General features: G+C 36.0%; 1 protein-coding gene across 1 annotated transcript in view; it reads left to right on the top strand.

Moving 5' to 3' along the window:
- Nucleotides 1-26,485, top strand: part of LOC136874740 (cytochrome P450 6k1) — a 198,409-nt gene that overhangs the window by 130,445 nt on the left and 41,479 nt on the right. Inside the window, exon 5 of the mRNA XM_068227798.1 lies at nucleotides 16,870-17,142. Coding sequence (XP_068083899.1) covers nucleotides 16,870-17,142 — 273 coding nt within the window. The remainder of the gene's footprint in view (nucleotides 1-16,869; nucleotides 17,143-26,485) is intronic.

The raw sequence follows: 26,485 nt of genomic DNA, 5'->3' as shown, positions 1-26,485 counted from the left end.
GATTACCACCTATTTACCGATGGGTCAAAATCAAATACTGGAGTCGGAGCAGCATTTTCCGATCCACAATTACTCATTAGCTTTAAATATCCGTTACCTAATAATTTAACTATCTTTACAGCAGAATTATATGCCATATGCCAAGCCCTCGTATATGTTCAACAGTTGCACTCCAAAAAAATAAATATATATTCAGCGATTCTCAAAGTGTTTTACAAGCTCTGCAATCACTCGCCCCTCATACAAATACATATGTCTACGAAGTTAAGTCTCTTCTATTTCGACTTGAAACATCCGGTTTTGTTATAACGCTAATATGGATTAAAGGGCACAATCGGCACGTAGGCAACGATATGGCCGATATAGCAGCGAATGACGCCAGTGCAGATACCGCGAATATATTACAAATCAAAATTCCGATTCCCGACTTTTTACCACATATCAAAACTGCAGCTCAACACACATGGTGCACACAATGGCGATTATCTGCTCGTACGAAAGGCCAACATTACTATCAAATTCAACCGAGTATTCCCACATTGCCGTGGTTTGCAAATGGTACGTATACACGACGTCACATTACCAATATCATCCGACTACGTTTTAATCATGCTTTAACCCCAGTATATTTAACTCGATTTCACATTACGAACGACCCAACTTGTTCCTGCGGAGAATCTGAGGGCGATAGTGACCACTTGTTTTTTCATTGCCCCCAATATGCACATCACCAGGCCATTTTAATGCAGAAATTACTTAAAGTTCAAGTATCTTTCCCTACACGACTTTCAGTCTTGTTGCACCAACCTTCGCCTACGATCATTACTATTTTAAACGAATACCTTGATAACACTCACATAAAATTGTAATTATGATCTAGTTTTTCAGTTGTTGTGTTCCGACATGTTTGTGAGGTGGCACTTCTATATGTTCCTGGTGAGTAGATACTGTATCAAGGTTTTTATTACTTTCCGATCTTGTACAGTGTAACACGTTACTCCTATTCCAGCTTACTAAGTTATTTGTGTCTCTGCTCAGTATAGAATGTAATACTTCCATGAACCTACTCATACCCGATATAATTTTGGTTCTTTAAGTGCATCTATCTACGTGTGATCATGCTAAAATCGGGCATTAGTGATGTAACCGTGTGCTTTTGTGATATAAGTGTAATATATTAATTGTCTCGTGACTGGGAAAGAATTTGTTGAATCCCAAATAAATATCCGCAAGACAAGACAAGACAATAAAAGTTTGTGGGCGGGTTGTTACCATTCATGAAAGGTCTCTAACTTTCCACGAGGGTATAAAAACTGCTGATTTTCTTGTCTCCTGGCCACTAGTATAACATCTAACCCTGTGTGTGGATATGTAGCAGGGGGCAGGAAGCGCCTCTTTCTTCAGTCAGCAGATCTTCAACAAGGTAATGGCCTGTTAACATCTTCATTTCTTGCTAGCTCAGCAGTTTAACTCTCGGCGAAGGTTCAAAACCTTTGATATGTAACCTACCACTTTTAAAATGTAAATTCCTCTTTTGTCTATGCAAAAACTACAAATCTCTTTAACTGTAAAGCGGGGATAGAGAGTGCTTTTCCCTCTCGAGCTCCTCTTCATTTTGAAATTGAGGTGATTACGTTTTCATAACCGTTTCTACGCTTCCTTAATGTATTAAAGTTTTCTCATACGGGTCACCTCCCTAGCTTGGGATTAGCCCCTGTGTATCGGCCTAGAGCCATTTAGGTTTTAAAAAGTGTATTTGGAGTGCAAGTTCATGCCTCCAGTCCTCTCTGTACTTTGGGCCAGTAACTTAACCTGATGTTCTATTTTCATTGCGAAGGCCCTGTAGGTTGGGTATTAAATACCCCTGTTTCTTTGTGTGCCTAGAAGGCAGATAGAAGTGAAATTCGCTGTGGCCTTTGATAGGCTTGAACATTGAGAGTGGGTCTGCTCTTTCCTAAATTTGATCTGTGTGCCTCTAGGAGGCTTAACATTGTAATTAGGAGCAAGTGCTCCTTGGCATGATGGGGTTTTCTGCCCCTTTGTTCAATTTTGTACCTTGGTAAAGTTGGGCTAATAGCTCAAGGATTGTGATTGTGGGGCTCGAAGCCCAGACCTTGTAATAATCCCCTAACACTTGTAATTTCTTTGTATCTGATTTTGGCTTGTTGTTGACTTGTTAAGTTTTTAAATTCTGTGTCACCATTGTTAAGTTTTGAAAATATAACCTTTGTTGAAATTTTAATTCATCTTTCAAACTTGTAGTTAGACCCATTCCAGCCCGCACCTTCTTTCACCTCCGCCTTCCACAGATAACTCCGTAATAATAATAATAATAATAATAATAATAATAATAATAATAATAATAATAATAATAATAATAATTGTTACGGAGATTATCCGTGGTAGTTAGAGGTGAAAGAAGGTGCGGGCTGGAATAGGTCTCAACTACAAAATTAAAGTTAATTTAAAACTTTAACAAGGTTATATTTCCTTTACAAAATCAACAAATAACAAAGTATAACAGGTACCAAGTAGCAGATCAACAAATTAACAAATTTCAATTCATTACTAGATTTGGGCTACGAGCCCTAAGTTTAATTTCTGAACTCTCAGCTCACAACCACAATTGCTAAAGGGCAGAAAACCCCTAAGGACAAGGAGCACTTGCTCCCAACTATTAACCTCAAGCCTCTCTAAGGCACTTTTACCACATCACCATAAAGAGCTGACCCGCTCTCCATCTTTCAAGCCTATCAAGGCAATAACAGACTCTTATCCAAACTGCCATCAAGGCATACAAAACAGGGGTATTTAATACCCAACCTACCGGGCCTTCGCATGAAGAAAACAAAACATTAGGTTAAGTTACTGGCCCAAAGTACAGAATGGATTGGAGGCATAAACTTGCACTCCTAAATACACTTTTAAAACCTAAGTGGCTCTAGGCCAAAACACAGGGGCTAATCCCAAGCTAGGGAGGTGACCCGTATGAGAAAACTTTACTACATTAAAGGAGACAAGAACGGTTATGAAAACGCAGTCACCTCCTTTTCAAAATGAAGGGGAGTGCGAGAGGGTGAAGCACTCTCTATCCCGCTTTACAGTAAAAGATATTTGTAGATTTTACATAGGCAGAAAGGAATTTACATTTTAAAAGATGGGTTACATATTAAAGGATTCGAACCTTCTCCGAGAGTTAAACTGCTGAGCTAGCAAGAAATAAAGATGTTAACAGGCCATTACCTTGTTGGAGATCTGTTGCCCGAAGAAAGAGGCGCGTCCCGCCCCCTGCTACATATCCACACACTAAGAAAGATGTTACTGAAGTGGCCCTGAGACAATAAAATCAGCAGTTTTCATACCCTCGTGGAAAGTTTGAGGCCTTTCATGAACGATAACAACCCGCCCACAAACTTTTATTGGATAACAGCAAAAACTAATACACAAGATGAGGAAGAAACACCTTATTGGTGGAAAATTAATTACATAAATTCCTGATTAGTTACATTCAAAACAGGCGGAAAGAAAGGATTTATATTGCCAACCCACAAACCACAGAACAAAATTTAGTAAAAACAAAACTTAGGAATATTATATTTCTTCAAGAAAGTTCATTCCATTGCACCAGAGTGTATTACCATAGTTTTGGGTAGAGACATCTGTTAGAGATTGTCCACACTTCTTAATCGTTGAAAAACAAAGGCAAATAAAAAACACTCAGTGACATCTTCTGAATAACCGTGGAATTAGTTCAGTAGTTAAAGTTCCAAGTTTCTCCAGTAGAGAAGTTTCAATTGGCGCAATATTTGAATTAGTGGCGTGGAGGTGTACCGCCCGGTACAATAATAATATCAGTTCAAGTTCGTGCTCTAAAATACAATCAAATAACCCGAATTTGCACTGTCATTTATCACCGATATCACTTTTTCTCATACACCAATTATTTTAACACATTACCACTACTCAAAAGTTCACATAGAAAAGGAACTGTTGCTAGAGACTGTCACACATCTCTCCCACACAAGATAAAATTGCAAAATGCCCCCTGGTGATGCTTCCCACACCTTATATCAGCTGGGAAGTTTCCCCCTCTCAAAGTTTCCATACACCCTATTCTGGGTATATTAGAGGCACAACAGTTCGATAATCAGGTGACCAGTGATCTTATAATATAGCTAAGACTCGTCCAGATGAAATCTGATCACAGAATACGGAGTACAGCATTTTTCAGCTCACTCAAGGGACTTCCCCTGTCAAGTGGATGTCGAGACATTTAACACATGACCTCTGTAACTTTCCACTGTTATATAATCATATATTCCGTCTTTTAACAGGAGATTATAACCATAAAGGATGTCACAAACCCTAAATAAATTCACGAATGATGAACAGTTGTTTTAAATCCTTGTACAGTGTAGTCGTTAATTCCTTTGAATAAAAACTAAGTTGGCCAAGCTGTTTTAAAGATGGTTCCAAGATTACGATGCTAAAAACTTTACCTCTCCCACTCACAAACAACTGGTGGTAGGGATAACTACTCCCTTCTTTTCATTCAGGGGTTCCCTACCTCTGCTTGGGGGAAGTACTCCCTAGCCTAGCGCTTGGCATTCCACGTTTTGAGTTCCCATGAACTCGTTCCCAGACAAAGAAATGCACGTTCACTTGATCCCTAGCCCATGCTTCATGTCCCTGTCGGGAACAATATACATGGTTAAAGTGATTTCACAGAATCTGAGAATTTTCTTATATTAAGAAACATGTCACTCCATTTATAATTGTACAGTTTTTACAAGTGTTACAGTGTTGTATTTCGTGTTTTCAACAGACTGAAAAACTAGAAGTTGTACAAATTGTATGACATATAATGCTTCTTCCTACAGCAGGCATGTCAAGGTCAAGCGCACGCCAGCTGAGCTGCGTGCAGAGCTTGTCCTTACTCCCATGCAGTCTCGGCTGGCACATGCTGACTCAAAATTCGAAGGAGATGCGATAGAGGTGCACAGTATTCCTTCCTTCATTGCAAACAAAGTGCACTGCCTTTAAACGATAGCTGTCCTTCACTAATATAATTAATAAGGCACCATAAGTTGTTAATTTACATAAATAATAATAAACACATTATTGATATATACAAAGAAACACACATTATCCAAATATTAAATGAAGAATCAAATTCTGATATGTTCAAGATTTATTAAATGAATAAATTAAGAGTATTGTCGTTGAAAAAACAAAGGTGTGATGCAATAACTTAAAAACATTCTGGTGAGCATTTGTCTACATCCTGGGCATTGTGGTTTCACTTCCTCTGAAAAAACAAAGACAACAGGATTGTAGGCTACTTCAATATTACACACATTAACCAAATATTAAACGAAGAATCAAATTCTGATATGTTCAAGACATATTAAATTAATAAATTAAGAGTATTCTCATTGAAAAAACAAAGGTGTGATGCAATAACTTAAAAGCATTCTGGTGAGCATTTGTCTACACCCTGGGCATCTTGGTTTCACTTCCTCTGTAAAAAAATAGAAAAGTTACCTAAAACGATCCATTTATGTTCACTGATTTCCTCAGCCCTGCTAATGTTTAACGGCAATAAAATGGTCAATGTTAGGCTAGATGATGCTGGCAGACACTATTTTCATTACTACACTGAGATGTATGTCTATTAGCCAAGATCGGAATCAAGATTTGTTGATTTTCATCCCGGAAAAGAACTATTCACATCTGCAAGTACAGTACTTCCAAAGATTGACAGGATTTCTGCTGCAAACTTTTGGAGTTGTGGAAAGCGTAATGGACAGATGTTCTGTAAAAGTCAATAATATCCCTTTCTTTGTACTCTTGCTTCAGCCATGCATCACATATTAACTCTATAATTTCCGGTTGTAAATTCTGGGGTGCGTCTTGTGGTTGAACACTAAAAGGTATGGAAAAGAGATGCAACTCTCCTTTCACAACATCACACATTAACTTTATAATTTCTGGTTGTAAATTCTGGGGTGCATCTTGTGGTTGAACAATAAATGGTACAGAAAAGAGGTGCAACTTTCCTTTCACAACATCAAGGTCCTGGAACCTCCTGTCCTGTACTGACGTGCATGATACTGCTGACATTGATGCCAAACATTCAACTTTTTGCAGACAACATACCTTTTACACACTAAGCACTCAGCTTCTCCTCCATGTTCATGGCTTAGGAAACAGTGCAACCTTATCGGGTCAAATTTACCGTAACTTCTCCTCTTACCACTCTCGTCTTGCATTGTCCTTTCATTTCACATGATACAGAGAGATTTGGTTTACTCGTCCCTGCTGCGAGCGAATGTACTGTCGGTTCAACTCCCTTCCCTCCCCCTAGAGAGGAGAAGTTCTGCCTGCACGCATGCGAGGTCATTTCTAGGCCATGCGATGTCTCGTTGCGGGCACTGTTTGACATACGTGTCCTACAGTATATTATATCCAGACCACATTCATCACTTATATCTTCGTTCACATGATGTTCTTGGCTCTCATCTTCACAAAGCTTTTCAATAATACATCATCTTTGATCTGCATTTAGGACTACTGCCCAGGTGGCATATTCTCTATCTATTGTTTACCTACACTTTTCTTAAATGGTTTCAAAGAAGTTGGAATTTTATCGAGTATTTCTCTTGAGAAATTATTCCAATCCCTCATTCCTCTTCCCATGAACAAATATTTATACCAGCTTGTCCTATTGTATTCCAATTTCATATTCATATCTTTCTTAACTTTAAAAGTTCCACTCAAGTTTATTCGTCTAATAATGTAATTCCATGTCACCTCTTCACAGACAGCTCGGAACATATCACTTACTGTACTTCAAAATAAAAAGACGTGAGGTTTCCACCTTTTCAATACATAATATAATCATGTCAGAGATTAAATTACATTAATATCAAAAATATTTGCAGGACATGTTTCGTCTCTTTGAGACATCATCAACCACTCATTTCCAGCATAGATTAAAAATAGACATGTACAGGCAGTATAGAGTTAAAATAACTTTTTAATGTCCACCTATTCAATACAATAATAATGTTGTTATATAGATGTAATTACAACATATTATATACAGTACTAGTTTCGACGCATTTTTGCGTCATCTTCAGCTGTACAAAGAAACTGAAAATAGGCAAATTATATAAAACTCATGATAGACCTTAAATTGTGCGTAATATAAAACCCTATGATATATACTATAAAAACAATAACACCGAGTAAAAACTTGTTGAACAAGTAGAAGACTTGCGAGTCAAACATATAATAAACAGTTTTCAAGTTGATTGATGTCCCTGTGGACATACAGTAGTGAGTTCATTAAATTTTTATCCAGCAATATTCACGATTTTTAAAATGACTCTGCAGTTTATGAACCATAGTTGAATGGACACAAAATGTTTTATTATTGTAAACAGCTCACCAAATTTAATGAACTCACTACTGTATGTCCACAAGGACATCAATCAACTTGAGAACTGTTTATTATATGTTCGACTCGCAAATCTTCTACTTGTTCAACAAGTTTTTACTAGGTGTCATTGTTTTTATAGTAGATATCATACGGTTTTATATTATGCACAATTTAAGGTCTATCATGAGTTTTATATAATTTGCCTATTTTCCGTTGCTTTGTACGACTGAAGATGATGCAAAAATGTGTTAAAACTAGTACTGTATATAATTAGTATTTTGTAATTACATCTATATAACAACATTATTATTGTATTGAATAGGTGGACATCAAAAAGTGTATTTATTGTAATTCTCAGTTCAATATGGACAAAAAATGAAATTTCTTATGTTAACAGTATAGAGTTGTCATACACTCATGATTCCTATCAATAACAACATGCACTTATGTCCACTAAGATAAGAAAAAATAGTGCTTAAAAAACACTGATTAGAAGTCTTTAAAAACAGAAAAACACATATACCTTATCCTTGCTATAAGTTACTTAAAAATATACTTTTTTTTAAATCTACGAGGTAGAACTATCCTTGAAAAATTGGTCTTGTTTTGAATTGTTCATAATAATCTTGCAGACAATTCATAGTGATAATTGAGGTAGTGATTAATCTAAATTGTATAGAAGAGGGGACTCCTCAAGGTTGAAATGAAAGTTGTATTACATAATAGAGATCTTGTAAACCATTGTGGAAAATGTTGCAGAATGGAGTATTCTATTTGGGAGTCTAGAAGAAGAAAAATAAAAACCAAGAAAATACAGTGAAAATATGATAAGGACCTGAAGTATAAACAGGAAGAAATAGAAAACACACTTAACCCCCCTTTTATTTCTCACAGCTGACACTCCTCAGGTGGCGTGACCTGTCTTAGCAGCTGCTGTTGCACGTCTAATGTTGTAACCATGTGCGTTGGTGCGTGAAGGAGCTTGATCGCAAGAGGGGGATGGGGAGAGGGAGAGGAAGAGAAGGAGAAAGGAGAAAGGGCAGATGCGCTAACAAGAGAAATGGAGGGGAGGGGTTTTTAGTTGCAAGGAATTCAGCTTTATTAGTTCCGAGCAAATCAAGAAAAGGGTCATATAAAAGACTTTTATTCTGTGGAATGTCATTTGAATTAAATTTATTATTATGAAACTGATCCAAAGATATGAATATGTTTTCTAAGATGTTCATGAGGTTCCCCATGCTAACCCTTTGCAAAATGGTCAAATCCTGATTTATTGAGGTATAGGAGTGGCCGTCTTCACTCATATGAATACTGATGGAGGAAAACTAATGATGTTTTTTAGCATTAAAATGTTCCAGGTATTGGGTTGTAAGACCTGTCTGCCCAATGTAAGAAGCCTATATATACTGAGCCAGAAAAATAATTACTGTTAGAATTAATAACATTGTGATTTAAAAACAAATGGCAATTAGTGTTAAGGGTTGAAAAAGACACTTGAAAATCATGTTTCCAAATAAATTTGTTACTTGAAAAATACCAGGATTATTGTAAGTGTAGGTTGCAAATTTAAGTTTTTATGTGACTCTGGAACCAACTTAGAGCATTGTTCTTTTTTTTTACCTATTTTTCCAATTTTTTTTTTATGGTGTTGATGCTAAACACATTAAACTTAGCCAAGTTACATATAAATTGCAATTCTTTATTCAACTCTTTGTTTGAAAGAAGTAAGTTAAATGTGCAATAAATCAAGCTATGATAAGCTGCTTTTTTATGAGTGCCAGGGTGCAGAGAACTATTCTTAATAGTAATAGATGAGAAATTTGGCTTCCTATAAACCTTATAGGCAAATTTATCTTATTCTCATATAACAGTGACATCAATGAAATTATTAATATTCAGATCCAGTTAGTTAAGAAATTTGAGACCAAGCTCGATAGCTGCAGTCGTTTAAGTCCAGCCAGTATCCGTAATCAGGAGATAGTGGGTTTGAATCCCACTGTCGGCAGCCCTGAAGATGGTTTTCTGTGGTTTCCCATTTTCATACCAGTCAAATGCTGGAGCTGTACCTTAATTAAGATCACGGATGCTTCCTTCCCACTCCTAGCCCCTTCCTATCCCATCATCAAGACCTGTCTGTGTTGGTGCGACATAAAACAACTTGTAAAAAAATGAGAATATTAGAGCTACTGTTTAAACACTGGTCAATCACTATGAACATGTCATCTATATAATGGACCCACAATTCCAGACCCTTATCTGTTTAATAATCTTGGTGTGTTGCAAATGGTCGAGATAGATGTTGGCTAATATACCAGAGGCTGGAGCCCCCAGTGGAAAACCTTTCTGTTGATATACATTTTGATTAAAAGTGAAATAGTTGTTGTTGAGCACAAATTCAAGGATTCTTATGAAATCATTGATCTCTGGCCTACTGAGATGAATGACCTTGAATTGACAAATAATTCTTGATAATATCCAGTTAGCAGTTAGTTAGTAATGTTTTATTTTACCTGGCAAGATTAAGGCCTTCAGGTCTTCTCTTCCATCTAACCAGGCACTGAAATATACATATATTACATTGTATTGCTTTACAATAATTAGATTTAATAAAAATTAAATTAATAATAATACAAGAATGATGAATGATGAGATTAAATTAAGATGAACTAAATTAGATATACAAGGATAAATTCTTAAAACTAATATTCTACATGTAAAAAAACAGGTAGTATATAAAATTTAATAACATTTGAAAAACAAATCGAGTAAGAATTTTAGACCAATCTTCTACCAGGACATCCATGACAACAGAATGGTTGTGAGTAGCAGCATCAGGTTTACAGATGCTCCTTACTGGTGCATAAAATGTCTCCAAAGTGCTTCCTTGAAAGTGCGAATAGCGCTTAACCCTCTGATACTTTCGGGATACTTTCCACTCACGGCAGGCAGTTACTGTGAATGATTTATTGTAGATGGCAGTTCTATGGGTAGGTAAAGCAAGAATGGAATTATTAGTAGATTAAGACTGTGATAAGAAGAGAGGTATTTGAAATATGAAGTAAGGTAAAATAGCTGAGAAGAATGATTTTATGGAGATGGCATAGGGATGGATTTCTAGTCGGGGCCAAGATAGGTGGTTATATAAAGGAGTTACATGCTCATAGTACCTAAGGTTACAGACGTATCTCACACATGCATTTTGACCATGTTGTAATCTGCTCAATAACTTGCACCCAGCGTCTCTATAAATCGCATCACAATATTCGAAATGAGGGAAAACCAGAGCTTCTACTAGCATTGTTTTTTAGTTTTTCAGAAAATAAGTATTTATACCCACACAGCACTGCTGTTTCCTTAACCGGGATATTGAGGCAGATATAAAGAGCAGATGGCATGGTGGAGTGTTACTTTAAAAATTTATTACAAAAATCAACAGAATTTCTTAAGGGATATTTATTGTGAAAGACATAATGTATCTAAGAAGTTTGTGCAAAAATTGAGAGGTTCTATATGTTGGTCTGTTCCTAAAATTAATAATAGGTCTAACGGGGACTCGAGGGCCTTATGTATTTTAGGTAAAGCTCTGGCTGCAAGTCACCTGGGTTCATGTTAATCAATTTTTGTGTCTCCTGTTGATTCAAAATAAAGGAATAACTTTTAATAAGAATCTTACGATTGCATTAAATATGAGCTGTGGGACTCATCCAAAAAAAAAAACTTCAGTTTCTTCTATGTAGTCCTCTCTATCCATAATTACAGTTGTGCAACATTTGTCTGTCTTAGTAATTATTACGTCACTCTGCGATATATTCAAAAAGTTCCCTATTTTGTTTATTGGCATTATAAGAAAAATTTGCTTTAAGGTTGTTTACAAGGGCAGGCAGTTTCTTTTTAACCTCATGTCTCATATCGTTCCATTGATCAGTAGGAAGCTTCTGGATGGTGGACTCGACCTTGACCTTGATCCAGCTCCAGCCAGGTTGGAGAATTTATGATATTTCTCCACCTTCCTCCCTCTTTCCACCATTCTTCTTAAGTCTGCCCCATTCCAGGTTTCTTCTTATACTGGTCTTGATCAAGTCTATCCACCTTGCTGTGGATCTCCCTCTTACTTGCTTTCTTTCCATCAAAATTAGCCTCCATCATCTGTATCTGCATCTTTTCATTTTCCATTCTCATTATATGTCCAAACCATCTTAGTCTATTCTTCTCAATTCAGTCAATCAACTTTTTTCTGTTCCAGTTTCCTCCTTGAGATTTTCAGTTCTCACTCTGTCTGTCTTTGCCTTTCCTATCACACTTCTTAGGAATTCAATGTCTTTGCTGTGTATGCCAATGATGTGGGAGTATAGTTCATCTTGTTTATCGTTTACTTACATTTCCTTCTTCCAAACTAGATTCTGTACACTAGTATTCATTTAAATCTCAGGCCAAAAATATTCATTTCAGGCAAGGAAATCAGTACAGCCCCCAGAACCACCCAGTACCAGCTTACACTCTCCCTTTCATTCATTAGATTCATGCAGAAGCATAACACATGGACATACCTGAAGAGCGACAGGGAGATGGAGAGAGCGAATGACGTGATATCTAACACGAACCGAACACCCACAGAGGGAAAAGTACTTGCTTCCCCATCTGCCCTTGCACCCCCTGTCTCGACCTTGAAAATGCAGCAGAGAGGGGAATGAAGGGAGGAAACACACAAACTCGTATGTCAATTCATTGAGGACCAAATTCTCTTGTTTCTTTGTAATTTTCTGTGCAAAGGCTGGTTGAAATATTAGCAATCTCAACCATGACCTTATTGTCAAATGGCATCTCGCCCGACCATTGTAAGACAGAATGACCCTTATTTTCATCAATATAGGACCTATTAAATTACTCTACATTAATAACTTTGCAAGCACTGTCAAATGAAGAATGGATATAATCTGCAGTAAAATATGCACGGATATTAGATTTGGACGCAAGAAATTAAGATGAAGGAAGGTAACCTTCACTAAGAACTTAGTAAGGTGATTCATGTTTCATTTAAAGACATACTCTTTTACTGAAATATCATATCATGCTTTTTTCTTAATATAATTATGGGAACTTGAAGATAGATTAAATGGGATAAAATGATGTATAAAAATAAAAGACAGAGACAATGCTTACATTTAAAATATATGTAAATATAAAATATTCATAATCCAAAAAATAAAATTACAATAGTGATGGCCGAGTTGTAATAAATAAAAGTAAGATATTATCATAATATCATAGTAAAATGTCTTAAATTAACAAAGGAGGGCATTTTGTAAGAACACTTCCTGCACACAAAAATAATTGTATTTGTATAAAATGAAAAGTAGAGTATAATCTTAAACAGTGCACTAGTTTTTCACAAAAATAATTTTCTAGCCACTCAAATGATTGGAGGAAACTAATCAGGGAAAAAGAGAAACTGAATGGTTCTTCATTACTTTGTTAACAGGAAAGGATTTTCATTTCTGACTTATAAAGGAGCTGTCTAGCCCTGTCAAGTTGCCCAATTTTCTGCAAGTTTTAAGGCCCTCCGTACCCTCTTCCTTTGTGTTCTAGTGAGATGGTAGAGTAGAAACATCGAAAACTTATAACAGTCGCCGACTACTGAAGCATTTTAACGTCTGTATGCAACTCCATTGTTTGAGCAGTTTGGAAACACTGAAATACATGACATATCCATATTCATGCAAGCCTGATCATGATCAGCATTCGAATGGGTCGAGGTGCTGTGTGCTATTCTATATTGCCGAAAATACATTACAGGTCCATAAGTTATTCACAGGGGAAAACGTGCTAAGTAGGTCAGTCTTTTCCTTTCTTTTCTTTTCATGAACTGCCATGCGGTATAAAAATATTCCTTCTTATTATGATCATTTTTTTCTACCTTTATAAATATTTGTTAATAATAATATCATATTTTATCCTCAACAACCAAAGTGTTTAGAAAACTGTTCTTATGGAGTTATTGCCATAAATGCCATACATATTGGGGAGGGATTGCATCATGCACATTTCTTCACAATTAAATTACAGTTAATTGTTTTCCTTGACAAGGAGAAGCAAGTATAGCCAGAATGTTTAACCATAGAAACATCTTAATCAGTTCCCAAGAAAATGGTGTGTAACGTCACAGGCCACACCTTCTGGAAGACAAACACATGTCACGTTGCCTTGCTTGCTTCCCCTTCATCCTCAGGATTGGCCAAAATCTATGCCAAAACGTTAACTGTTTTCCTTTCCACCCAGAATTCTTGTGATCACGAGTGTACATGCTGGTAGAATGCATTCACCTGTTGCACCATTTTGCTAATCTCTGTATCTAGTATTAATGATTCCTTTCTCTACTCTGTCACATTTTGTTTTCACCATCACGTTGCTCTTTTCCACACTGAATTTCATATCATATTTCACAATTTTTGTCATTTGTGGCATCTGCCATAATCCCATAGTAATGAATTACTGGTTAATTGGGAATACAAGAGGCTTTCACAACCAGACACTAAGGAAGATTTCAAGTGGTTCAAAACATGTATAAACTAATCATTATAAATATTGAGTATTAATTTTTCTCTCTTATTTGTTTTTTATTATTTTGTATACAGCAAATCAGCACTTAGAAATAGCTGATACTACTTTGGATACAACATATTTATATAAGTTGAGGTTTGGAAAAGTTTGAGCCTGGTTTCTCCCCTGTATTTGTGTGCATGTTACGTATGGTATCATCATTTTATCAGTGTGGTCACAAGATTGTATTGTATTGTATTGTATTGTATTTTATTTCGTCCAATTGATCATACAGTGATATGGGACACGTCAATAATCATATTTACAGTAACAAAGGATAAAACAGTAATATACATGCCATGATAAATAAAGAGAAATATACAATGTGGTAAAGAGGCACAGATTTAAAAAAAAAAAAAAGTGATACATAAGTTAATTTTCAAGAGCTAAGTATTCTTCAATAGAATAAAAACAATGGTTAGAAACAAATTTGAATAATTCTCTCTTAAATTTTGAACATGGTTTTATCTGCTTAATGTAGTCTGGTAATTTATTAAATAAATGTACTCCTGCATAACTGAAACTTGATTCATATAACTTAGTTTTGTGTGGTTCTATGTGCAGACTGTGTCCATTTCTAGTATTATACCTATGTACATCAGAGTTTATGGTGTAGCTGTTTACATTCTCCTTCATATATACAAGTGTATGGAAGATATAAAGGCTAGGCAATGGTAAAATAAAATAAAGTTTAAAGTATTTCTTGCAGCTTGTCCTCCTGCCGACACCGGCCATTCCTCTAATTATTTTCTTTTGTAACTTAAAGATGACTTCGCTATATCGTGAATTCCCCCAGTAAATGGTTCCATAGGTTAGTATGGGATGGACATATGCAAAATACATAATTTGGCAAGCCTTTAAATTAAAACTATTTTTCAAAGATATTATCATGAAATAAATTCTACTAAGCTTTTTCCCTATAAACTCTGTATGTTTTTCCCAGGTTAATGATTCATCCATCCACAAGCCAAGAAATTTTGTTGATGATGAGTACTTAATTAAGGTCTCTCCAAATGATATTGGACTAATTTCCATATTTAAATTAATCTTATGGTGAAATCTAATCACAGAAGTTTTCTGTTTACTTAAAATTAATTTATTATCTTCAAGCCAGCTCATGATATTACTCACTATATTGCCTGCCTTCAATTCTAACACTTCAGAACTTTCATCAGCTACAAAAACAGTAATATCATCTGCAAACAAAGTTAATTGCACTCCTTGAATATCATCGACAATTTGGACGATATCATTAATAAATACTAAAAATAATAATGGTCCTAAAACTGACCCCTGTGGAACACCATGATCTCGGTTTCTGGCACAGGAATACACATTCTTAATTACATTTTTGCTCAAATCAGTACCAGTATATGATATTTCAACAATCTGTCTTCTATCCCCTAAAAATGATTTGAAGCAGTCGTAGGCCATTCCCCGAACTCCATACATGTATAACTTTTCTAAAAGCAAGCTGTGGTCAATTATATCAAAAGCTTTTGTTAAGTCCAAGAAAATACCTAAACATGCACCCTTCCCATCTAGTGTGTCATATATCCGTTCAATAAAGTTAATGAATGCTGTGGTAGTTGATCTATTTTTACGAAAGCCATTCTGGCAACCAGCTAATATATTATGCTTCTCTAAGAATGATAACAGTCTATCGTACATAATTCTTTCCAGTATTTTGGAGAATACAGAGGGGAGGCAGACAGTCCTATAGTTACCAGCATCTTCTTCACTACCCTTTTTATGTATCGGAACAACTTTGGTTACCTTGAATTTGTCTGAAAATTTACCAGTGGTTAGTGACATATTTATCAAGTAACAGAGAGGCTTGATTATGTATTGGTAACAGCATTTAATAAGGTAGTTTGAATAACCATCTAAACCAGAAGACTTCTTTTTACCCATCTGTTTTATTATCTTATCTATCTCTTGCTCAGTCACAGGAGTAAGAAACATGGATGATACATTCCTGTGAACTGTATTCAAGTTTGTTCTTGTCACTGATGTTTGAAAATTTTCCGTTAACCTCAAAACTGCTTCTAGAAAATAGTTACTAAATATTTCTGCAACTTCTTCTGGATCACTGACTTCTTTCTGTGCATTTGTAAGAGTAATATTATTTTTTAATGGAACTAGAGTACCTTTCTCCCTTTTTATAATGTTCCACATACATTTAGACCTGTTTTTAGAATTTTTTAGCTCATTCTCATTATGCAATCTTTTGGCAGCCTTCAAAACTTCTTGATATATGTTCTTATATTTCTTATAATAATCCTTCAGTTCAGATGAGGTGTTACTCCCTTTCACACATTTGCTTAAAAACCTTAATCGTCTACTTGAATTTCTAATTCCTGTTGTAATCCACCCATTCCTATAATTCTTTACAATTACCCTTTTGACTGGTATTGCCACTTGATAATAATAATCGAACAAACCCAAAAACTCACTGAAGTAACAGACAGGAAAAAGCAAGTGAATTAAGTCATATATAGACAGATGAGAACGTGGATAGGAACACACAGTGGTGTGCTATGAGTAATTAATCAAAAAATTAAAAAGTATGATGCTTCCATGATTATTAGCTAGGATCAGTTCATTGTCTTGGTGCACTATGAAGTCTGTTCACTCATAATATGGCAGTAAGCAACTGCTACTTCCAAATCAGCACTGCAAAAATCATAATTCATATCCTGCCTAAACAATTTCCTGTAAATTTTGACACATCTGACTGTTGGTTGCTTTAAAGGACTAAATTCCAAATTATCAACCTTACCAAATCATAAGCCTATTTTGAACCTAATTATTTCTTAATTTTCTAGTTTTATCTGAGCTATGTTCTGAAAATATATGCCTCGGTAACGTGTTCACAGCATTGGAAGGAGATACATTTGTAAGCCAGGCCTTCATATTCCTGGCTGCAGGCTTTGAGACATCTTCGTCTACCATGAGCTTCTGCCTGTACCACCTCGCACTGGAATCAGACATCCAACAGCGAGTACGTGAGGACATTCTTGAGGCAGTGAAGAAGAATGATGGACAAATCAACTACCAAGTTGTGCATGATTTGCCCTATTTGGATATGGTATTAGCAGGTGAGCCAATTAGTGTTCTGTAACTTATGTCTGAAGATGCAAGATCAAAAAGTTAAAATCATAATGAAATTTCACATAATAGTTATATTCGTTCAGCAAGAAATAGCGTTTTATGCTTGGTAGCAGTTAAAAGTGGTATGGTGTTTCAGAAAGTAATAAGTCTTTACAAAGGAAAATTTAATGTCCTCCTATTCAATACATAACATGACTCCATCATTAGATAGAGTACCGGTAATAAAAGTCAAACATGTTTCAACTCATTTGAGCCATCTTCTGTGAAAAAAGGAGGTTAAAGTTATTTACATAATAGAAGCTAAAAATGTGTTAAAAACATAATGAAGGAACAAATAAAAAACAGAGACATGACGGAATTAAAAAACAATTCAATATATACACATTTCTATCATTAGATGGAGTAATAGTCAACACATTTGAGACATCTTTAGTTAAACAAGTTAACATTTTTACATAATTGAAGCTAAAAAGTGTTAAAACCTATGAAGAAAAGAATGAAAACAAATGAGATAAGATGAAAACAAACAATAAGTGTTTATAATGAGGTTGTGGACCGCTTGGTCTACAAATTTTAAATAAAACATTTATTGCAGCAAAATAGCCATACATTAGTGAAAGGTGTTATAACAATTTAACACTTGCACGATTAGATTGATCTAGTCCTATTGTTGCAGAGTTCTAAGTGATATCGTTCACATAACTGTCCACATAATGTACACTTGCATGAGTTTGACGGTTCGTGGTATGTTGTGTTTTCGTGACATGGTGGAATCCATGTACTGCAAGTCTTGTAAACACGTGCCTCGTCTCAAAATTTGCTGCTGTCCATGTACGATCGATCATGGCCCCAGTTCCATAGAATTCCGTGGGTACTACTTCTCTTTTCCTTATTAGTGTCCTTAGTAGGTTCTCCGATGCCGTTGTGTTAGGTAGGGGGTACATTGTCCTTAAATCCTCTATGAGGAAAGTTTCCCGCCGGAGAAGGTAGACTAATCTGGATCTTGTTGTTTTTGCCACTCCGATTGCTCTTTTGATGTATGTTGCTTTAACTCTTTCCAGTGTTGCTAAGTTCTTTTCATTCAGGTGTGTCCATATAATTTCAATGGTCTACAAATTTTGCTGTATGATAAAATTAAAAACAGGACAAAATCACTGTGTTAAAAATTCAGAATTGACAATTTGTCTTTGTAGAGTCCCCATCACCACAAATCGTTAAGTTTGAGAGGAAACACATGCCAGGTGAAATGTATGTAACACGTGATGGAAAACCGCCAATTAATTTCAAATTTTAGAATAGTAGCACACTCAAAAGGCCTGATCTTCTCAGTTTTAGCAGTCCCTTTCTCAATTATTGTTTCCACTGTTGGCTAGGTGTTTTTGCTTTATTTTAAATAGTCGGGAGGGCAGTGAAAAAATTGAGAAGCTGTGTTAGAGAATGATTAATCTGCAGGCCTTCAGGCTGAGCAGCGGTTGCTTGGTAGGCCATGGCCCTTCGGGGCTGTTGCATTGTGGGGTTTGTGAGGAATAACAAAGACGTGTCAGTAATATGAAACGTAGTATTACAAGTGACGCTATTTGTTTGTGGCTCTGCCTGAGTCGTGTCAATATATATATATATATATATAAATTTTCTCATCACCTTCATCACTCCCTCTTGAAGGTTGAACTAGCTTCAACATTTCAATCTTCTGACACTCAGGAATTCTATACACTTCCAGTGCTTACCCTTCAGTAGCCCCTTGTCCGCAGGCATCTTGTCAGTTGACAAGTATTCTAGATGAATGTTTGCTGACATTTTCCTCTACCATGAGCTTCTGCCTGTACCACCTGGCACTGGAATCAGACATCCAATAGTGAGTACATAAGGACATTCTTGAGGCAATGAAGAAGAATGATGGACAAATCAACTACCAAGTTGATTCTCATACAGAATGATATTGCACATCAATGTGCTTGATCCAAGATTGGAAAATAAGATTTTACATTTTAATGTATTGAATAAGGTGGATACAATTGAATAAGGTGGATACAAATTTTAATAAATTGTAATCTTGGTTCAATATGGACGAATAATGAAATTTATTAACTTCTGAGCTCTGTTATTGCTGTTGTACGGTTGACATGCTGTTTATGCCTAATGCCCTAGTTAGTCATTGCAGGTACTTTCCCTCTTTTGAAGCCTGACTCAAAACCAAGTATTCAGCCTCCATTGAGGACAGTGCCACTGCCCTTTGTTTTCTGGATTCGCGAGATACAACTCTGCCATACATAGCAAAGGTGAAGCCAGTATACGATCTGTGATCGTTGATACATACAGTCTAATCAGAATCTACATATCCAGTTAAATTACTTGCAACACTTCCAAATGTAATTCTCACATTGGAGGAACCTTCTTTCAAGTACTTCAGTAGACTCATCGCTGTTTGCCAGTGTTCTTTGCCAAACGAATCATTGTATTGACTAAACAAACTCACTGCATGCAATATGCCTGGATGCCTCACATTCACTAGGCACAAGAGAGCACCCATCTGCTCTCTGTAAAGGGGCCTCTCACCATCATCCTTGGACCAAGTACTCGATCTTGGCAGCCAAACTCTAGCTTCAATTGGTGTGGCCACGGATTTTCAATCAGACATTCAAAAGCAATCTAAGATGTCCATAACGTAACCTTTCGGTTGCAAGGTGATACCGGATTCATTTTGAGAAAATTTGATTCTGGGATAGTACTTAATGCCTCCTAGGTCTTTGACCACAAACAACTTTTGTAAAAATTGTGGACGTCATCAGGTTTTTTTTTTTTTTTTATTTACAATGTGCTCTACGTCGCACTGACACAGATAGGCCTTGTGTGATGATGGGGTAGGAAAGGGCTAGGAGTTAGAAGGAAGTGATTGTGACCTTAATTAAGGTACAGCCCCAGCATTTGCATTGTGTGAAATTGGAAACAACGGGGCAAAACCATCTTCAGGGATGCCGACAGTGGGGTTTGAACACACTATCTCCCAAATGCAAGCTGACAACAACATGACGCAAACCACGCAGCCACTTGCTCAGTCATCGATTTCTCTCGAGTTCTGTGATGTCATCGACATAAATTAAAATCGGGAGATCAGCATCTGCACTGTTCATATAGACACTCAGTTCACCAGATGTTGGTTTGACACTAAGCTTCAGTAGCTCGTCATTCAAGTGCTAATGCCAACAGCAGCGAGCCTATTTCAAGGCATACAGAGCCTTTCCAATATGGCATACGCATTCCCTGTTCAGCATCCTTTTAGCTTCGGCTTTGATTCCAGATGTTGCACACCTTTCCTGCACAATGAATTCATGGATTTCTCTAATGTAATTCGGCATCCCCATATAAATTTCCTCTTCGACAATTCTGTTTAAGTATGCAATTGTTGCATCGAATTATCAAATGTATATTTGGCGTTGAGCAGCAAGTGAAATAACTTGTATTGAGTCCAGACATGTTACTGGTGCAAAATGTTTTGGTATAATAATCTATATCCAGTCTGGGGAAAATCCCTGGCATTCCTTACTCTCTCACTGTTTTGTTGGATCCTGTTAAAATGGGCTACTAGCCTTGAGTTTTCTGTTCTCTCTCTACATAAAGGAGTGTTTCACGGTAGCAGAGCGCGGTTTCGATCCATGGATCATGCCTCCACTGCGCCACTAAACAACAGTTAAGGAGGAACAATGGTAGTCAGATAGAAGAAGATGGAAAGGTGTCATAAACAACCCAACCAGGCAGGAACTGGACGAAGGAAATGGACGATGATGATGATGAGAAATGAAGAGATGTGAATCCTCTTTTTATCACCTTTCCCCATCTTCATGGGATTTTTATAATTCTTGTTCTTGTCTTTCCACTTATCAGTATTATCAGTTTGCATCACATTCTTTCAGTCACTACTCCTCGCATCACTTTCTTCAACAATTTTCACATGTATTACCTCAGGATGTGGCAGTTCACCACGAGAGACTACCATGCATTGAAACTATTGAGAACTGACTGGCAAGCTGTATCGAAGGAATATGAATTATACAGATTATTATATGATTGCCACATCCATACCTGCTTGCTTGTTGTTTAAAGGGGCCTAACATCTAAGGTCATCAGCCCCACATCCATACCATTTTCCTTGTCCACGACATTAAAAAGATCTCTGTACATGATCATGTATGGACCCCTTTGGTTGGTAATTGGCTCTAGTTTTAGCCATAATTCATGTGTAGTGACATATTCTTTGATAAATTTCAATTCAGAGGGTGAATTGCCGAGATGATATCTGGCATTGCCTCACTGTCACCTTCTGTTCTTCCCATTCTGTAATAGTACCCATATTACTACCAGTTCAGGATTAACCATTGTTCCAGCTACATAACCCCATGTACGATTTTTTAATAACATAATCTTCATGTGAAGTTTCCACATGTCAAAATTGCCCTTTGACAACATTTTGATGTACCTCATATTTGAAGTGGTCCTAGAAGATACTTGGCTTAGTGTTTTAACTCAACCTCGTCAACTGTACGTGACATACTACTATCTATTTTTCAATATATTTTAATGTATTTTATCATCACACATTTAATTACTTTCCAAATGCAAAATCTTGGCCCATAACATGTTGAAAGGTGCAACGGAGTTTCTGAAAAGAATAGATTCATATATATTATATTATATTTATATTTATATTATATTATATTTATATTATATTATATTATATTATATTATATTATATTATATTATATTATATTATATTATATTATATTATATTATATTATATTATATTATATTATATTATATTATATTATATTATATTATATTATATTATATTATATTATATTATATTATATTATATTATATTATATTATATTATATTATATTATATTATATTATATTATATTATATTATAGAGCATTCTCCTGGCATTGTGCAGGGAGCAGTATGTTGTAGGCCTGCAGGTAGGCAGAGCTGAATGTTGTTTGTGCTGAGTATGTGAATAGCCAACCACGGGCCTTCTCCCTATCATAAATACGTGTCAGCAAGTGATTTGTACCAAGGTCTATTATTGACGCAGTAGGTATAACATAATTATAAATGATACACATTCTAGCATTGTATGGACCGGAAAGTACCTGAATGAGTAGACTCAAAATACAGCAACTGTTCGCTACTGTAGTATACATCATTATCACTAATAATACTCTATTAGACCCTACATTCAGTATCCATTTGACCAGTGCTTATGTTTACCAACATTTTGGTGATGCAAAAGCAAAGTCACCTCTGTACAGGCCACGAAGGCCCTTGGAGGAGTGGAAGGTAAAGGCTGTAAACCACTGTTAACCTCGGCTCGTGATGAGGTAGAGTGGTTAGCTCTACGCCCGGCCGCCTTTGCACCCAGGAATTAACCTGGTACTCATTTTTGGTGTAGGCTGAGTGAACCTCAGGGCCATATGCACCTCCGGAAGTGGAAATCTCGTTTCTTAAATTTTACGACTTCCTGACGGGGATTATATCTCAAATATTATTATAATATTTATAGATCCACCTGTTCAATACAATACAATATAATCCACTATTTCATGTGGTTAAAATTCATACATAATACATAAAAGTCATAGGTACATGTTTCACCCTTTTTTTACAGGCATCATAAGCCTATATCCATCTAAAAAATTCATGGATATAGAATTTCTAATCCTAATCCTAATTCCTGACAGGGATTTGAACCCACATCCTTCCGGGCGAACCGAGCACGCCTTTACCACCTCGTCCAGGCAGCCCCTATTTTGGTGATGAAGGAAACAATTCCTTACAACGTTATAGAGTATCCGCGTCATAATTAGATAGTTTGGCATATGACTGTGCAATGTGTAATTGTGTGTAATTTTACACATTAATAGTCATGAACATGGGATTATTTTGAAGAGATACTCATAATATATTCTGTGGTCATACCACCAAGCAAGCTTGTTCAGTTCTTCATGGTTTAATGTCATGTCAGGATAATAATGTTGTAGCTCAGAAGCCATCGCATATTTGTTTTTCCTTCACCTGTTTCCTATGACAAGATGAAGTGTTAAATCATACATTTTATCATCGAGTATTTATGGGCACAGTTGAGCGAATGCCTAGTTATCAGAGGTGAAAGAAAACTGTATATCAACAGCTCATGTGTCATATGTAGTGTGCCTTTTGGCCGACTACAGTAATTTGTGATTTAGTTGAACATGACAGCTTACAGCTGGCAAATGAAGCATGTTTGCAGACATTCTACTTTCTCAAGAAGTACTTGACTGATTTTCAAGATAATCACAGTGCTGAATTTATAATGATCATAAGTTTAAGCCTAGGTGTAGAAAACAGGGCAGTTCTATTAAAAAAACCAAAGTTATTACCGTTATCTCAGTAGATACTGACAACATGGAAAAGTACTGCAGGTTCAACTATGAGCCTCATAATACCATAAATGAAAGTGAAAACAGAATGTCAATATCTTAAGCAGCTCACGAGTTACTTGAGGTAGTTATCTCAGTTGAATAACCCTATATAATTTATTAATAAGTGAAGATAGGATAACTGTCGACAGTAGCTTCTTGTGATGCAGAACGGGCTGGAGGTGTTCTTCATGACGACTCCCCTTCCTTGATAGTATGTGTTTTTATGTTCCTGATCATCCCAGAAGTATATTTCTGCTGACATATTTTAGTTCTTTTGAACAAACAACACAGGCAAGTTTGTTTGGTGTTGTCGAGGGGAGGCTGGAAAACAGAGGCAGCATGGCAATTCTAGAGCGATTTGCAGGTATCTGTAACTATAAAGCTAGGTGACCCTGAAACTAATCTCTTATTTGCCACTGCGACCATTGTCAACCCTCGATTCAAAACATTGCTGTTCACGAATGCACATCATGCAACAAGCACAGTGGAGTATTTGACGACAGAGTGTACAGCTATACTGACCGATATATTGAGTCATGTAGCAATGCACACCATCATCATCATCATCATCATCTGATGTATTTCTGGTATGGGCATCATGTGATGCCATAGTAGCAGCAAAAACACAAAAGCTTTAATGCTGTAGCTGATGGTGCTGTAGAGATACAACGTAACCTTGGAGAAGCCTATGTTCAGCGTACAGTCAATCCTCTAGAATACTGTTGTCACAATGGGAGCCGATAACCCACATTGTGTGTTTTAGGCAGGAAATACCTCTCCATACCAGCCTCATCAGTTCTGAGTAAACAAATATTTTCCAAGACTGGTTTCCTTATTAATAAACATAGGAATAGGCTGCAGGGGAAACTGGTAGGCAAATGCATATTTTTAATAAGAATTATATGACTGAGAAGGTCTAGTTAATTCGTGTTGTAATGAAGAGGTCCACATTATTATTATTATTATTATTATTATTATTATTATTATTATTATTATTATTATTATTATTATTATTTACAGAGAGCAGTTGGCTCACACAAAGATACTGTAGATGTAATAAGTTATACGTTCAATTAATGAGAGAATTATTTCTATTACAAGGTATATTATACAGTATATGTATGTATTCTAACATAAAGAATATTGGTATGTGGTCTTATGTGTAACATTTTTTATCACATCATCATTAATGAAATTGTTTCCTTTTGCCTGGCTTTCACCGAGCACTTCATGACATATTTTTCCACCTTGTTTGCAATCAAATCACTCTTTGTGATATGGTCCAAGAACTCGACCGAGTAAACTAATAAATAATGATTTCATACACAATATTCCCCAAAATAAGACTAAGTTGGTCATAATATTCATTCATTTTTTTACTCGGTAAAGCAGTGATTTACGTCTTAAAACTCTTGGATTATGGACATCGTATTAATAACAAATTATGTCATGACTAAAGGATGGGTATGGTGGTACATTATTAACAATATTTGTGATTTGTTTGTGTTTTATACCAAGCATGGTATGGTTTGGCACTTCATTTGGCCTTAGTTTTTTATATACGGTAAGTGATTTTTGGGTTTGTTGATGCTGCGTTATATCATCATCGTAGCCAAATAAGGTAAAATCAGCAGCATTGTAATAGCAAAAAGAAGGCTAATCTCTAATTCTCATTGGTTGCTTTTTCCTGAAACATTTACATGACTATAGGTTACGGTATACTATAGAATTTGTTTGGTTTTGCTGCTTTGTTTTATGTAATATACTGAGGTATTGGAAATATGCAAGAAGATCAGCAAAAATTTCCCTCCTTCAACAACTTGTCTCTATCTGGATTAAAGAAGAACTGCCAGAACACTGGACAACAGCCCTCATTCACACACTGCACAAAACCGACCCTAATAACTACAGGGGAATCTCACTCCTAGACATAACATACAAAATATTTTCAATAATCATCCTTAATAGGATAACTTTACAACTTGAGAAAGAACTAGGAGAATATCAAGGAGATTTCAGACCCTGGAGGAGCTGTCCTGATCAGATCATGAGTCTTAAGTTGATAATGGGCTATAACAGGAGAAAGAACAGAGATATAGTGATGTGATAACATTTGTAGATTTCAAGAAAGCTTACAATTGTATCCATAGAGAACCACTGTTTAAAATTTTAAGACACTTTGGACTACACCCCAAATTAATAAATAGGATAAAATTGACTCTCACTAACACCAAAGTAAAAGTGAAGTTCAGAGGTGAAACATCAGAGTCATATGAAATTAAAACTGGACTATAGCAGGGAGATGGGCTCTCACCGCCATTATTTAATTGTGCTCTAGAAATGGTAATGACAGAATGATTTAGGAAATGTCCCCCAAAAATAAAGATAGGCCAAAAAATCAAAACAAATTGCCTGGGTTTCGCCGACGATTTAGCATTACTAGCAGTGAACATAAAAGAAGCAAAAAGGCAGATATCAAAACTTCAAAACATTGCAAATAAAATTGGCATCAAAATAGCATTTGAGAAAACAGAAATGATGCCCCAAAAAGCAACACAACTAAAAGAAGTTACCATAAATGGTGATAAAATCACTCAATTTAAACATCTTGGAGAAGTAATAACACATAATCTAAATGAAAAAAATCTCAATCCAAACAATAACAAATAGATTAGCTAAAGCACAAAAATTAACATGGGATATCTACAAAAAAAAAATGTTTATCAATAAATGCAAAAATAAAACACTACAACACAGTTATAAGACTGGAAGCTACATATGCAGCAGAAACACTTTTTCACCTGAATAAACAATCAAAAACTGACAGACCTCAGAAAACTGAAAGGAGGATTGGAAAAAAGATGGACAGTGGCAG

The sequence above is a fragment of the Anabrus simplex genome, chromosome 5, assembly GCF_040414725.1.
Source record: "Anabrus simplex isolate iqAnaSimp1 chromosome 5, ASM4041472v1, whole genome shotgun sequence".
NCBI lineage: Eukaryota > Metazoa > Arthropoda > Insecta > Orthoptera > Tettigoniidae > Anabrus > Anabrus simplex.
Note: the sequence above shows the minus strand (reverse complement) of the source record. Positions and strands in the feature narration are given on the sequence as shown.